The sequence below is a fragment of the Coenobita brevimanus genome, chromosome 97 (assembly GCF_032717465.1).
Source record: "Coenobita brevimanus isolate Jiangsu-jjx chromosome 97, ASM3271746v2, whole genome shotgun sequence".
NCBI lineage: Eukaryota > Metazoa > Arthropoda > Malacostraca > Decapoda > Coenobitidae > Coenobita > Coenobita brevimanus.
In genome coordinates, this window is record NC_137050.1 from 28150996 (window position 1) to 28167227 (window position 16232).

At 41.6% G+C, this 16232-nt stretch overlaps 1 protein-coding gene across 1 annotated transcript in view; it reads right to left on the reverse strand.

Annotated features, from left to right (window-relative positions):
• Window positions 1–14362, reverse strand: part of LOC145413635 (uncharacterized) — a 44699-nt gene extending 30337 nt beyond the window's left edge. Inside the window, exons 1-2 of the mRNA XM_080283295.1 lie at window positions 14303–14362; window positions 8122–8980 (exon numbers count right to left, since the gene is read on the reverse strand). Of these exons, the coding sequence (XP_080139421.1) occupies window positions 8122–8971 (850 nt within the window). The 5' untranslated portion in view covers window positions 8972–8980; window positions 14303–14362. The remainder of the gene's footprint in view (window positions 1–8121; window positions 8981–14302) is intronic.
• Window positions 14363–16232: the final 1870 nt, after the last annotated feature.

Here is a 16232-nt window from a genome sequence, read left to right on the forward strand (position 1 = left end):
CACAATCACACAAACCGCTCGCTGTTATTAAGTTTGGTGTCTTGAATATATATTAATATTAATATTAATGCAGGCCCATTTTCTAATATTTTAGCATTTAGAAAGTACATTATTGGTGTAACTTAGTATCAAACACTTTTCAATACTGTAGTGTAAACTTTATCTATCTATCTATCTATCTATAGCCCGAAGCCCTAATCCCGCAAAGGGTGGCCGCAGACAAAATGCCTCCAAGTCGCTCTGTCACCCACTATTTGACTACCCTCCCCCCAACTCACCCCCCCCTCCCTCATATACCTCTCAACTCCATCCCTCCACCTCATCCTCGGTCTACCTCTCCCTCCCTCCACCTCACCTACATACACCCTCTTAGTCAGTCTTTCATTCTCCATTCTCTTCACATGTCCAAACCACCTCAGTGTATTTCTCCTAATCTTCTCAACCACATCCACATCCACCCCACAGCGTTCCTTCACTTCTTCATTCGTCAACCTGTCCCTCCACGTCACTCCACATGCTCCTCTCACGTAACTCATTTCCACTGCTCTCACTCTTGACTTGTTCCCCTCTTGCAAGGTCCATGCCTCGCTTCCATACGTCAGGGTAAGGATCACAATACTATCATGCAGTGACTTCTTAACTTCCATACTCACCTCCCTATTTCTCATCACTGCTTTCAGTGTACCAACGACCTTCCTTCCCTGCTGTACCCTTTCACGCACTTCATCCCCCAAAGTTCCATCCTTACTCATCACACTACTCAAGTACCTGAATGCACTCACATTCTCCATGTCCTCACCATCCAACCTCACTGCACACTCTGTGACTTCATTCCTCTCAAACACCATAACTTTACTTTTGTTTACATTAACTTTCAGATTCCTCCTCCTACACACTGTCCCAAATTCATTCACCAAACCTTGCAACTCCCATTCATCTTCACTCAACAGTACTGTATCATCAGCAAACAGCAACATCGGAAGCTTCCAAATCTCACCCTCATTCATTAGAGCCACCCCCACATCCACTGCCCTACCCTGATCCTTCTTTACAACCCCATCCATGTATATATTAAACAGCCATGGAGACATCACAGAACCCTGTTTCAGTCCCACATTGAGATTAAAGAACTCACTCAGCTCACCATCCACTCGCACCGTAACCCTAGCTCCCTCGTACATACTCTTCACAGCACTCAACAATTTCCCCTCCACTCCATATATTCTTAATACCTTCCACATACCTTGCCTATCTATTCTGTCATAAGCTTTCTCCAACTCCATGAAGGCAGCATACACTTTCCTTCCCTTCTCTAGATACTTCTCCACTAAACATCTTAGAACAAATATCTGATCTACACACCCTTTTCCCTTCCTAAATTCCCCTTGTTCTTCTCCAACTAGCTCCTCTGTCATATGCCTAACCCTATTAATGAGTATTCTACCATATATTTTACCAGTCACACTAAGTAGGCAAATACCCCTATGGTTACCACATACTTCTCTCTCTCCTTTTCCTTTGTATAAAGGAACAATTATACCTGATTTCCAGTCCTCTGGAACCCTTCCCTCTTCCCAAGCCAATCTACACAACTTCCATATCCACTCCACAACAATCTCACCCCCATACCTAAGCATTTCACCACACACTCCATCAATTCCTGGGGCCTTTCCCAACTTAATCTTCTTCATTGCTTCCACTACTTCTGCCCTACTGATCTCTTCCTCCCTCTTCTCATCTCTTCTTCTCCCAGCCATTCCCCAACCACTTATACTCGCACTGCTCTCACTCTCCACATTCAACAAATCCTCAAAGTGCTCCTTCCATCTCCTCAGTTTCTCTCTCTTCTCCACCAACAATCTATTATTCCTATCTTTCACTCCCCTACTATTTCCCCTTTCACACTGCCTTACTTTCTTTACCTCCTTCCAGAACAATTTCTTACTCTCCCTCCATTTCACACTCAGATTCCTCCCAAACTCCTCATCCACTTTCTTTTTACTCTCCTTCACCAGCCTCTTAACCTCCCTTCTCCTGCTCACATATACCTCTCTCTTCTCTCTCTCATCTTCTCCCCTACCTCTACTCGCTATCCATTCACTATAAGCCTTCTTCTTTTGTTCCACACTTTATGCATCTTATTATTTACAATCTCTACAAACTAAAGATGTTAACTTTGTATATTTCACTTATCGCTCATCACCCTCAAACAGTATATCATGGACTTCCAGAGAAATGATGTGGGGGAAAATGATGTGTGTCAGACTGAGGCCAGAGCATGGGGGACCAATAGTGAAGCCACCTGCCCACCACCAACCGACACACGAACACAAACCATGCAGACGATGTGGCCGCCCTGGCCTGAGGTTATGCAGTCTGGACCACTTCTAGCTTTTACAGAGTTTTCCCAAAATATAAGAAATAATTCCAGTCGGCTCCCTGACTCTGAAAAAAGCAAATTCCAGTCTAGTGAAGTCTGTTGTAGTAAGGGCATACTGTACAGCATATACTGTATGAGCTGACAGTAAGACTTGTGGGGTGAAATGAAAATTTTGATGGCTTGTTGAATGATGTATGAATGACTGTGTTGTCTATATCATCAGGCATGCTGTTGACAGTTCTCTCACTTTCATACTTTCTCTTTCTGTATCCTACCTCACCCAATGTTTATGGACATCATCTTTGAAGGTTGGGTTGAAACAGGGATGTGTCATGTCTCCATGGTTGTTCAATCTGTAGATGGATGGGGTAATAAAAGAGGTACAAGGTAGGGTAATGGATGTTGGAGTGGCCCTGATGAGAGAGGGTAGTGTTTGGAAACTCCCTGTACTGTTGTCTGCAGATGATACTGTGTTGTTGAGTGAAGACGAAGGGGAACTGCAAGACTTGATGGATGAGTTTGGGAGAGTGTGTAAGAAACGGAATCTAAAGGTGAATGTAGGGAAGAGTAAAGTGATGGTCTTTGAGAGAGGTGAAGTCAGTGAATGTACAGCAAGGTTGGATGGTGAGGAATTAGAAAATGTGAGTACGTTTAAGTACTTGGGTAGTGTGATGAGTAAGGATGGAAGTTTGGAGGGTGAAGTGCTTGAAAGGGTATGGCAGAGAAGAAAGGTTGCTGGTTCTTTGAAAGCAGTGATAAGAAACAGGGAAGTGAGCATGGAAGTGAAAAAGTTACTACAGGACAGTATTGTGATACCAACTCTAATGTATGGAAGTGAAGCTTGGACACTGTTGGAAGGGCACAAGTCAAGAGTGAGAGCAGTGGAAATGGGTTATTTAAGAGGAGCCTGTGGAGTCACATGGAGAGACAGGCTGACAAATGAGGATATAAAGGAGCATTGTGGTGTGGATGTGGATGTGACAGGAAGCGTTAGGAGGAATACAATACAATGAGGTGTTTTGGCCATGTGGAGAGGATGGAGGGTGCAAGACTGACGAAGCGAGTGTATGTGAGTGAGGTGGAAGGGGAGAGAGGGAGGGGGAGGCTGAGGATGAGATGGAGGAACAGGATGGAGAGGTATATGAGAGAGGGGGCTGTGAGTTGGGAGCAGGGCAGTGAAATGGCGGAGGACAGGGCGACGTGGAGGCTATTTGTTTGTGGCCACCCCGAACGGGATTGAGGCATCTGGCAATAGATAGATAGATAGATCTTTTTCAACATGTTGCTCCTAAACTATTAAGGGTAAGAAGCTGCAATTTACATCAGTTATTGACTTATATGAGGGATTGTTTGTGTAGAGGTTTCATCAAATTTGGTTTATTAGATTTTATTTGCAGATTTTTGGTCAAAAATTTCTAAATTATCGACAGGAAATTAATAGGCTCCTAAAGCACAGTAATGCATTAAATTTGGCTTGCTATGTGGCAAACTAATCATAAAGAATTGGTTTACAAATTCTCTAATACATTTTGTGATATTTGCATTAGAATAACTGATTTTTGTTTTTTTATTTAGATGAAAATCTAAGTTTTCCATTTTACCAATCTCCCTGATGTTTGGCAAGCTCTGTACACCAAACATGTCATTATACAAACATTCCAATGACAATTTATAGTAAATTTTAAGGACTTACCAGTGGTGCCTTTACTTTTCTCTAGCTTTATTAGTTTAGGAGCTAACAGAGTTCAAAGGTTAAAAACCTACATTTTCTGAAAACAACCGTCAAATTTATGAAAAGATTTCACTTTCATTTTTTCTTCTACATAAAGTTTTAAGAGGTTAGTGTTAATACATACTGAATGACAGGGACAAAGCAAGGCAAAAAAGGTCACACTAGTCAGCTCAGCAATAAACAAGAGAGGGTGGGCAGCACCTGGGTGAACTAAAATGTCTCCATAAATAAAAAATAAAAAATTTCATGAAAATTATGTCATCTGGACAGTGACACAGTCTAGTTAATGACACTCTGGAAACAGGAGTGATTGCTGTAGTAAGAACAGAATAAAATGGCATGAGAAAGATCTGATGGATATATATATACATATATATATAGTGTATACTGTATGTATATATATATATATATATATATATATATATATATATATATACAGTAAACCCTCTAAAAATCGGATTAACTGGGGGGAACCTTATGTTGAAGTGTCCAAAAATCCAAATTACTAGAGCTCATGCTTGCCCCTATCCCCAAATCACACCTGCACTCACTAAAACATGGCTTTTTCATAAAAACATTGAACAGTACAGTATATTATAACTTTATACTCAAAGAGTGCACAATGCAATAAATAAAATATTGTCAAACTTTGATAATGAAGCCATGCAACACAGAAGTAGAGTACAATACAGTACACTTAACTGTACCGAAGGTGCTGTACAGTTCTTAAAAATTACATTTCTTATACACTTATCACTACAAAAACTGTTCACGTCCACTTATCACTGGAATCCTTTTTGGACTTGTCTCCCTTAATTCGAATTTCTATCCAAATTAAAATTATTTGTCTGGTGGTCAAAAAAGATCTGAATTAACCGATTTCCAAATTATTCGAGTTCGAATTAGAGAGGTTTACTCTCTCTCTCTCTCTCTATATGAATATTGGCGCCTGGTGGTTTAGTGGGTAATTATTGCACTCCAGTCGGATTGAGCTGGTGAAGGTTTATATCCAAGGGTTGGTTGGGGTTTATTGCTCATGTAATGCCACTCAGGGATGAGTGAGGCTGGTCACTCTCATCTTAAATGTCGGGACCAACTGCCTAGCCCCGGGCTCCTATGCTCCTCATGGGGCAATGTAGGATTGGATGATGGATGGATGGATGGATGGATATATATATATATATATATATATCCATCCATCCATCCATCATCCAATCCTAAGTTGCCCCATGAGAAGCGTAGGTGCCTGGGGCTAGGCAAGTTGGTCCTGACATTTAAGATGAGAGTGACCAGCCTCACTCATCCCTGAGTGGCATTACGTGAGCAATAACACCAACCACCCCTTGGATATAAACCTTCACTGGCTCAATCCGATTGGAGCGCCGCAATTACCCACTAAACCACCAGGCGCCATATTTTGGTTATATGGTTACCACCCAGCGTAGTAAATGGTTTCCTGGTGCACAGGAAACCATATGGCTTGTCACTCAGTGTAGAGTCACCCACAGGCAGAAGGAACAGGAAAGAATGAAGGAAAGAAAGACAAAAGAGGGAGTGTAAAGTCACTCGTAGGCAGAAGGACGAGGAAAGAATGAAGTAAAGAAAGACAGAAGAAGAAGGAAGGAAAGGAGGGAGGAGAGGAAAGGGCAGACAACCAAGAGCAACACTACATCGAGTGAGTGGATGGTGAGCGCCCCCACCTACTGCTAAGATATATATATATATATATATATATATATATATATATACAGTATATATATATATATATATATATATATATATTTGTGGTAGGTGGGGGCACTCACCATCCACTCACTCGATGTAGTGCTGCTGTCGGGTGTCTGCCCTTTCCTCTCCTCCATCCTTCTTTCCTTCCATCCTCTTCTGTCTTCCTTTACTTCATTAATTCCTTGTCCTTCTGCCTACGGGTAACTTTACACTTCCTCTTCTGTCTTTCTTTACTTCATTCTTTCCTCTTCCTTCTGCCTGTGGGTGACTCTACACTGAGTGACAAGCCAAATGGTTTCCTGTACACCAGGAAACCATTTACTTCGCTGGGTGGTAACCATATAACCAAATTTTGGCGCCTGGTGGTTTAGTGAACAATTATTGCGCTCCAATCGGATTGAGACGGTGAAGGTTTATATCCAAGGGGTGGTTGGGGTTGATTGCTCATGTAATGCCACTCAGGGATGAGTGAGGCTTGTCACCCTCATCTTAACTGTCGGGACCAACTGCTTACCCCGGACTCCTATGCTCCTCATGGGCCAATGTAGGATTGGATGATGGATATATATATATATATATATATATATATATATATATATATATAAAGCAACGTTGGGTCTGGTTAGTACTTGGATGGGTGACCGCCTGGGAACACCAGATGCTGTTGGCATCCCTACGTGTCAAGTGGGGTTGGTGGAGGATTAGTGCCCCTCCCTGTAAAACAATTAACTCTAAGCCCTTGGCCACCCCGTCTGGGATACATGGCGTCTGGCAATGAATGAATGAATGATGAATATATATATATATATATACAGTACATATATATATCTATATATATATATATATATATATATATATATATATATATATATAAATATACATGACAGGATATCCTTATAAGAACTAAGAAGATGTCTGGGAATGGAAAGCATTTGAAATGATGTACAATACAGTGACCCCTCCAACCATGTGGGTTCCAGTTGCAGTTATCACCATTTACACAATGATATCAAACCTACCTTAATTCCTGTTATGTGGGAAAGGATCTGGTTTCCGTGGGAAAATACCAGAATTCAGCCCCACCTAGAATGATGGGGGGAACGATTTTGAGGGATTCGAGGCCTAGCCTCATCCCTATTGAGGTTACAGGCACTGCACATTACCCCTCCTGTAAACCCTCAGCTTCGGATAAACTCCTTCCCAATATCTAAGCATCGCTCCATCCCTTGTCATGATAAGTGATTACCTTTTACTTATTACATCATACTCTCTAATTAACTCTATTTTTCATGCCCAGCAATGTTCCTAGAGGTTGTGTTTACTACAACAAATATGATATTAGTTATGATCAGGGGAGGGGGGGGCAAAGGGCCAAAGGGGGACTCTGGGAAAATTTTTGGATTATGACCATACCAATCGGCCTTATAACATGGGTTTCTATGGTATAGTACCATTTGCACGATCTGATTTCCACAGAAAAATTCAACGATACATTCGCCACATGACTAGGGCGGGTCACTACCTGAACTGTACTGTATGAAGGAGGAGAATGAGATGTTTTGGATATGTTCAGATGATGAACCAGGGAGATGGGTGAGAAGGTATTTTAGTATCGGTACTGTATTATACAGAGGCACCAATGCTGTTGATGAAGCGGCTGACTGAGGAAAACATGGAATGGGATGGTGTGTGATATCCTTATATCAAGAGGAATTACTACAGAGATGGCACAGAACTGAGCAAGGTGGAGGAGTGCTACCAGGTGAACCTGTCTTACTGGTACTCATACTATTTGGAAAACAGACAAAACTGAAAATGATGATGAAAATTGTGAACAGGTATGAGCACTGGAAAGAGTTCAAACCAGCACTGCCTCTGGGATCATACTTTATAAGCCAGAGAACCACAGGCTGCATGATAGTGCAGGTTTGGCCATCTTTTTCCTAAAGTAAGTACATGAATAATGAATATACACACAAAGGCTTCATCTATACAGTGGCAGAGACGTAAGAATGATTTAAAGTGAAGACTGAAAATCATGGAAGATACAACATAACATTATGGCACCATTACACTATGTTATGACTGAACATAGTTTCATTCTGCCTTTGGCTGAGGATCTTTGACCTTATGGTAAGTTTTGTCTTGACTTCAGTTGCAAACCAAGCAAACATTATTAGGCCAACTCATAATAGAAAGTCCAGGATCCTTTACTTGCAGCTCACAAAAATCATATCCAAATGCTACACAATACGTACTCATACTGTACCCTACTGCTTACCTGCACCAGTATTGAGGTTTGGCAGAGGCGGGTAGCCATGGGAACTATCCATCCTGTAGCCTGAAGATGTGAATGGTAGACCCTCAGACAAGTTCCTGCGGTGACAGTGTCGGAACCCAGCGCTATCATGACTGCTGGTCTGTCTCACCTCCTCAGTCCAGGTGAGTGGGGCTCGGTCTGGCTCATCCCCATCCCCACCTGTCTCTACTCTTCTCACTCGTGGGCGGACTGACTGGTCAGGGGTGAACTGTAAGTGGGCATACTCTTGGTGGTAGTTTGCATAACGGTCATACTGCTGGTCATTGCTATTTTCATCCACGTTATTATTCGCACTGTCTTGAATAGCCAGCTCCTGCAGTTCCTCCACCGAGATACTAGGCTGATTAGGAAGGTAAGAGGGGGAAGACAGTGGAAGAGTGGGTGAACGTGTTGGAAAAGATTGGGGAGCTGATGATGATTCAGGTGACTGGGCTGGCAAGGATGGTAAATGAGCCAAAGTAGGGAGGGAGGGCAATGATGCACCCAGCTGAGATGGGAGGCTTGGGGAAGATGCAGATGAATTGTCAGGAGAATGAACATGAGACACTGTTGAGGACTGTGAAGGCGATGCAGGTGACTGCCGAGGTGATGTCTGGCATGAAGCAGACATAGGTGGGAAATTCTCTTGACTACTGGCGCTTGAAATAGTGCTATTTTCTGTCTGTTCATCATCTGGGGTTGTCGAAGTGTGACGGGAACTGCCTCCTTGTTCTGTCTGACCGATCTGCGAGTTCTGGCGGCCTGGCCCCAGGTGCTCAGTCCACTGCACACCCTCGCCCTCTTGAGGTGGGTCAATAAAACCCTTGGCCATATTTATGATCTGAAATATAATCAGCAGCATATAATTAAAAGTTAAATATGTATCAAATGAAAACTGTCCTATATATTAAAGTGATATCCCTTGTTCACTCTAGACAACCATATCACTGGCACATACATAACTGCAGGAAGGAGGTGAGAATTTCTCCAGTGCTGCCACCTTCATATCTGAAGGCCAGTCAAAGTAGGTGGAGGAAAATAAAGAGTGGAATCACCCACTCCCTGGGACCTTAGAAGTATCCCTTCAAATACACAGCATCTAAGAACAAATGATCAAAAACCCTAGTCCATCCATCCACAGGATGGATGGACCAGAGTTTCGGTAAATACTGTAAATGTATCTATGACTACACCTCTCAGACTAGCTAATTGAACTTAGTACGTTACAGAACAGTCATACTCTGAATAATCTGCCATACAAACACAACCTTGACATAACTGGCAACATACTGTTTTTGGCAGAACATGCTGAAAAAGTAAAGTGCTGATATGGGGATTTTTACCAATACATACCTGCTCTTTATTTTTCCTGTATCGGCAAATCAGATACCGTTATCTTACACGCCGGGTGTTAGTACAGACTGACGCAAAAGGGGTGGACGGAGACCACCGACTGTTGGTGGGAACCGCAAATGTATTCCCGCCACAGTTTGAAATGGCTGCCATTTGATCTCGTCACCAAAGGGTAAAGAGAAACTCCCATCACCTGTTGCAACCGTACCTCAGTCTGCTCTGTGACTTAGGAAGGTATTGAATGATGTTTTCCTTGTCTGATTCCATTCCTGCCTCACGTGGACCCCTTGCCTCATCCACCCCTGCCAAGCTCTGCCAAGGATACTAGGAGAAGGCTCAGTTATAGTGCCATAAGGCATGACTTGGATGCCACTCTGTGTAGTTAATCTTGTAGTGGAGAAGTTATCATGCTAAGAGCAAAGCCAAAGTCAAGGTCACACCCACACACACACACAGACATCCTGCTTCGAGTACCATTACTTATTCTTCTTGACGTCCTTACTCATCGACGTGACCACCTGCAGACCTGGGGATGCTTCCATTCACAAGCAGAAGAGTTGGTGAGTAAAATGGTCTTTAATTTGTTTCCCTTACTGCTATACTTTCCCTGATCTGAAGGTTTGAAAAAAGACTATTTTGGGAAGTATTGCCGAAGGGACAGGGCAGCCCCATCAAAAAATTCCTGGCATCTAGGGGTTAAAAGAACTAATACTAATAATGTATGTTTGCAAGAACTGATTTGAAGTAGTCTGTCTGTGTATGCAGTAAAATTACCATTAACCTTTTCCTGATCATGATATGCAGTACATGTTGGGATTCTGACTTGTTGATGAAAATTAATTCTGTTCAACTCTCTAATGTAGAAGTTAATCAGCATTATCTGTCTTTCCTGTATGCAACTAGTAATCTATATCTTCCTCAGTCAGTCTTTCCCAATGTATAAAACATTCAGACTTTTAAATGCAGTGGGTCCAGGCATCTCACAATGAATGAGCTAGAATCTGGCTTTCTCTTTATTCAATCTTCTTTGAAAGAACGAAGCTTCGCAGGCTCTTAGCCTTGTGCTCCTTCATATTTGCATAAGAAAGATAAATTTCTCACTGTACTGTACCTAGCTCTCATTTTTTTTTTTTTTTTTTTTTATAAATCTGATTTTGATATATCACAACTTGTCCACGCATATGTGTGTGTGTGTGTGTGTGTGTGTGTGTGTGTGTGTGTGTGTGTGTGTGTGTGTGTGTGTGTGTGTGTGTGTGTGTGTGTGTACATCACACCATCTGCATAAAGCAGCTTTACTATTTTAGGTACAGTATATGCACCAGACACAATTCATCATTATTTTAGCAAAAGATGTGCCATACCTTTAAAAAAAAAAAAAAAAAAAAAAAAAAAAAAAAAAAAGGAGATAACCTGTTCTCAGGCCCACATCAACACTGACAGCGTTCAAGTGACCTGAATGGATGTAAATGGTAAGGTAAAGGTGGGGACACATGCCATGAGCTGCTTAGCTGTGGTGCTCATCTCTATAACTTAGGCCTTTGAGCTTGTGGTGGATTATTCACCCAATATCCTCAGGTATAAGACCACTGCATCACCCAGGTTACCACAGTTATGTCCCCAAGTTGTTACTCATTTTACCTACCAACCCATAAGGGATGGATGGACACCTCAAGCGATACCAGCTGCCTGCACCAGGATTTGAAACTTGTCATTAACGAGCTGGCAGCTTTGCTGTCAACAATGCTAACCACTATGCCACTGCAACCGGAGTAATTTAAGAAATTGTACAAGACTGAAGAAGACTGCTAATAAAAAAGGTCTTATTAACATGTACTGTACCTTGAGACTGCGGAGTCGTTGCACCCACATAGTAAAGAATCACCGAAAGATCTTACCAACTCCTGTTCCTCCAGCTTGTTTTCTGTATTTATCTGACTATTTTCATGGTGGTAAGCAGTTATTTCATACTGACTTTTTTCCCTCCATATTTATCATCACGTTCCATATGCCTGACCGACATTGTTTTTAGGCGTAATGAAAGACACTGAAACCTACAGCACTCAAATCCATGAAAATTCATTTACTTGTTCTACTCAATTTTTTTTTCTTACTAATTTTATGGACATAAATTATGTTTAATACTGACTATGTTTCTCTGCTGTGTTCTTCCTGCCACTTTATTTCATGACTGTAATGATGGATTTCCTAAAACTTACTTAAATCTTGGATGACAGGTTAACCCCTTAACCGCGGGGAGTCACTTTCATGACACTCAGGCGCAAACGATCATACCACGGGGCGTCACTTTTGTGATTCTGTGTTATTTTGAATTCTCCCGGGCTTTCAAGTGGTGGCCTGTATCATCTATCAGTACTGCCAGTGTCCAACAATAATCAGCACTGCTAATGTCATCTGTACTCCCATCCACTGTTGACAATTTAGCCATTTATCCCCGTTCTTGACTCCCCTCCCTACCTCCCCTCTATTACCCTCTCCTCTCGCCTGCCTGGCCGCGCTGCAATAAGCAAATCTTCCACGGAATTTTCCACTGATTTCATCCACTGAAATAAGCCCTATGCCCTATTCTTATACAAAATAATATACTGTATACCCCCCACAAAAAAAAGGTAACTGATAATTCCATACACCTGGAGTTGGCTAATTATCACCTGGCAACACCCCATGTGCACTTGTTCGCTAATTTTCCCTGGTAATTTCCCCTTGAAATATGCCGTATAATCTATTCTCGTAATAAAAATATATATAAGAAAGGAAGGGAGAAGCCTAAGTGATATTTACATTCACCTGGAACTACCTAATTTCCTGCCAATCATTTCACAGCATATAAATTAGCAGCTGTCACCTCGCTGTCGATGTCAACCCTTGGCTGCCCCATATCTGCCTCGTCATTTAGTTCAGTGTTGTTTCTTGAGATGAAAGCACGTAGCACTCGCGCCCCTCCATTTCTGCCGCTTCTAGAGGGCCCTGTGACCTCTACCCCTACTAAACCTCGTGTGGGAAGGGGTAAAGGACTAAATGACTCTGCTGTGGAGCATGAACTGGCTAATTTATCCATGATAATGATGGACAGTGACTACAATCTTTCTGGTGAATCGTGTGATAAGCCAGTGGAGGAAATGGTGATAAATTACGAGTGCTTCAGTGTCCCAAGTTCATCCTGGCTCCAAGGGAAAGGAGCCCTTATTTACCGGAAGTGACAGTGTATAACGTAGTGTAAATAAAATAGAAATGTAAATAATTATTAATATAAGAATATGAGTACAAATACTTGGAGTAATGACAGTCAAAGCTTTGCTCTCTATGCTAGTTTACTGAATGAGAATGAAAATAAACTACTATTACTGAAGGAAACTTATGGATAAATACTGTGTGTATATATATATATATATATATATATATAAGTGCAATAAAGTAATAGAAATATAAAGTGTGAGTGTTTTTATGAATAATAAATGACAGAATACCAGCAGGGAACGAGCGCAAGTGGGAAGCTCGTATGCGCTCATAATTTTCATTGCTTTCACAGTGTTTTTTTTTTTTTGGTGTATGGATTTCAAACTACTTGAAAATCATAGAACAGTGTTTCTAGTGATAATATCAGGCTGTGGTCATCATATTACGGGGTGTTGGGAAATGTAAAGTGTCAATTCGTTACCCAACTTCAGAAGTCTCCACAAGTTCTACGGTACTCGACGAAGGCTCAACAAACATCCTAGGAGAAAGCTAATGGTATGTGCCATATGCATATGTAATTATAATTTTCTAAGAGTAATAACTGATTTTGGCAAATATTTTTAAAAAGTCAGTCGGATCGCGAATATCGCAGGACGCACAAGGAAGCAAAAACATGACCGAGGTGTAGGGGTTAAATTACTATTTTTTGACACGTTAGGTTAATCTATCTATCTACGGCCAGACGCCATAATCCCATAAGGGGTGGCCATTTGACTTTGAGTTATTTGTTTTATGGGGAGGGGCACTAACCCTCCACCAACCCACTTGTTGACATGTAGGGAGCACGTATGGTTTAGTTATATGGTTACCACCCAGCGTTGTAAATGGTTTCTTGGCTTATAGGAAACCATTTGGCTTGTCACTCAATGTAAAACCATCTGTAAAGGAAGGAAAAGCAGTAAGAAGTGACATGATAGATGGGAGAAATAGGAGATGAGGGCAGACACAGAAAAAGAATGATAAAGGCTAAAGAAGAAGTAGGCAGCACTACATCAAGGGAGTGGATGATGGTCGCCACCACCTACCACTAACGTTAGGTTAAGTTACGCAGGATGAAGTACTGAAAGGTAACTGGGATCACAACAACAGTGAATTTTGCTTGATTTGCATACACTAGAGTGTCTACCATTACATTTGAGAAACACACAAGAGTTGATACATTGGAAAGAACATTGCTAAAAAAAAAAAAAAAAAAAAAGAGAGAGAAATTACCGTGAAATGTTCATTTATCACCCCAAACATAACCATAAAATTATAAAAGACAATCAAGAACTGATTTGGTATGGTGCTTCTACTGCTTAAAGTAAAACGTAAATTTACTTATAAGCTTAATGCCCCAGTAATTCTAAACCCATCGTAATGCTAACCAATGGGGCGGCGCCAATATGAATAACCTTGTAGTCGGGCATTTTACCTGACAGCTCAAACAAGAACAAACAGGAGGCTTTCTTCAACAAATTCTTTGCTGTTTCCCTCAAACAGCTTACATGGATGCATGTATTTACCACTAGGATACTCTCTTTCATGTTACTGAGGGAACAGTAAATATACTTACCTTATAAAATGCTAAAGATGAAAAGCATAACAAGGAATTCACACTCGGCTCTCCTCTTCCCAGCCGAATGTTTACTACTCTATGCCTCAAAATATCTACATGGACCTGGATGGTATTTGCTGTTAATTAGAAGATTTTGTATGCCTTTATTTTGATGTATTGAGTAAATTTTAGCATACTGGACGAAGCATTGAGTTGAATGAGAGGAAAACGAAATTCTTTTTCTTCTGATGAACAAGAGTAACACAAAATTCAAGCCATCTTACAATTCGATGCATATATATTTTGTTTTTATGCTCCGTGAGTAGAGATATAATTATTATTTATTAAAAACACGATGTATATATATATTTTTCGCCCCGTAGTCTCTTCCTGCGGTGGTTTAAATCCCAGCAGTAGTAACAACAACAGGTTGGTACTTGTCAAATTTTTCATAAAGTACTCGATTTCTTTGGTACTTTATTTTATACAGTACTCTTTTTATTCATATGCACTTGGGAAAGCTTTTTCCTCGTTTATGGCAAAATATAGAGGTAGTTGCTCCTTCACTTTTTGTCAAACTGCTTGTTCTTCAGACAGTAGAATTCTCACGTTCTTACGACTGGTGATGTTAATTTCGTGTACAAAGCTTCACTGCTGCATTTCCGAGTACTAACTCATCCTCTCGACACCAAAACCAGAAGGAACAGAGCAGAGCTCTGAAGAATATGGAAACATTTAAACTACCTAAATAACGAAATACTATCTATCTATCTATCTATAGCCCGACGCCCTAATCCCGCAAAGGGTGGCCGCAGACAAAACGCCTCCAAGTCACTCTGTCACCCACCATTTGACTCCCCTCCCCCCAACTCACCCCCCCTCCCTCATATACCTCTCAACTCCATCCCTCCACCTCATCCTCGGTCTACCCCTCCCTCTCCCTCCCTCCACCTCACCTACATACACCCTCTTAGTCAGTCTTTCATTCTCCATCCTCTCCACATGTCCAAACCACCTCAGTGTATTTCTCCTAATCTTTTCAACCACATCCACATCTACCCCACAACGTTCCTTCACTTCTTCATTCAACCTGTCCCTCCATGTCACTCCACATGCTCCTCTCAAGTAACTCATTTCCACTGCTCTCACTCTTGACTTGTTCCCCTTGCAAGGTCCACGCCTCGCTTCCATACGTCAGGGTAGGGATCACAATACCATCATGCAGTGACTTCTTAACTTCCATACTCACCTCCCTATTTCTCATCACTGCTTTCAGTGTGCCAACAACCTTCCTTCCCTGCTGTACCCTTTCACGTACTTCATCCCCCAAAGTTCCATCCTTACTCATCACACTACCCAAGTACTTGAATGCACTCACATTCTCCATATCCTCACCATCCAACCTCACTGCACACTCTGTGACTTCATTCCTCTCAAACACCATAACTTTACTTTTGTTTACATTAACTTTCAGCTTCCTCCTCCTACACACTGTCCCAAATTCATTCACCAAACCTTGCAACTCCCATTCATCTTCACTCAACAATACTGTATCATCAGCAAACAGCAACACCGGAAGCTTCCAAATCTCACCCTCATTCATTAGGGCCACCCCGACATCCACTGCCCTACCTTGTACCTCCTTTACGACCCCATCCATATATATATTAAACAGCCATGGAGACATTACACACCCCTGTTTCAGTCCCACATTGAGATCAAAGAACTCACTCAGCTCTCCATCCACTCGCACCGTAGCCCTAGCTCCCTCGTACATACTCTTCACAGCACTCAACAATTTCCCCTCCACTCCATATATTCTTAATACCTTCCACATACCTTTCCTATCTATTCTGTCATAAGCTTTCTCCAAGTCCATGAAGGCAGCGTACACTTTCCTTCCCTTCTCTAGATACTTCTCCACTAAACATCTTAGAACAAATATCTG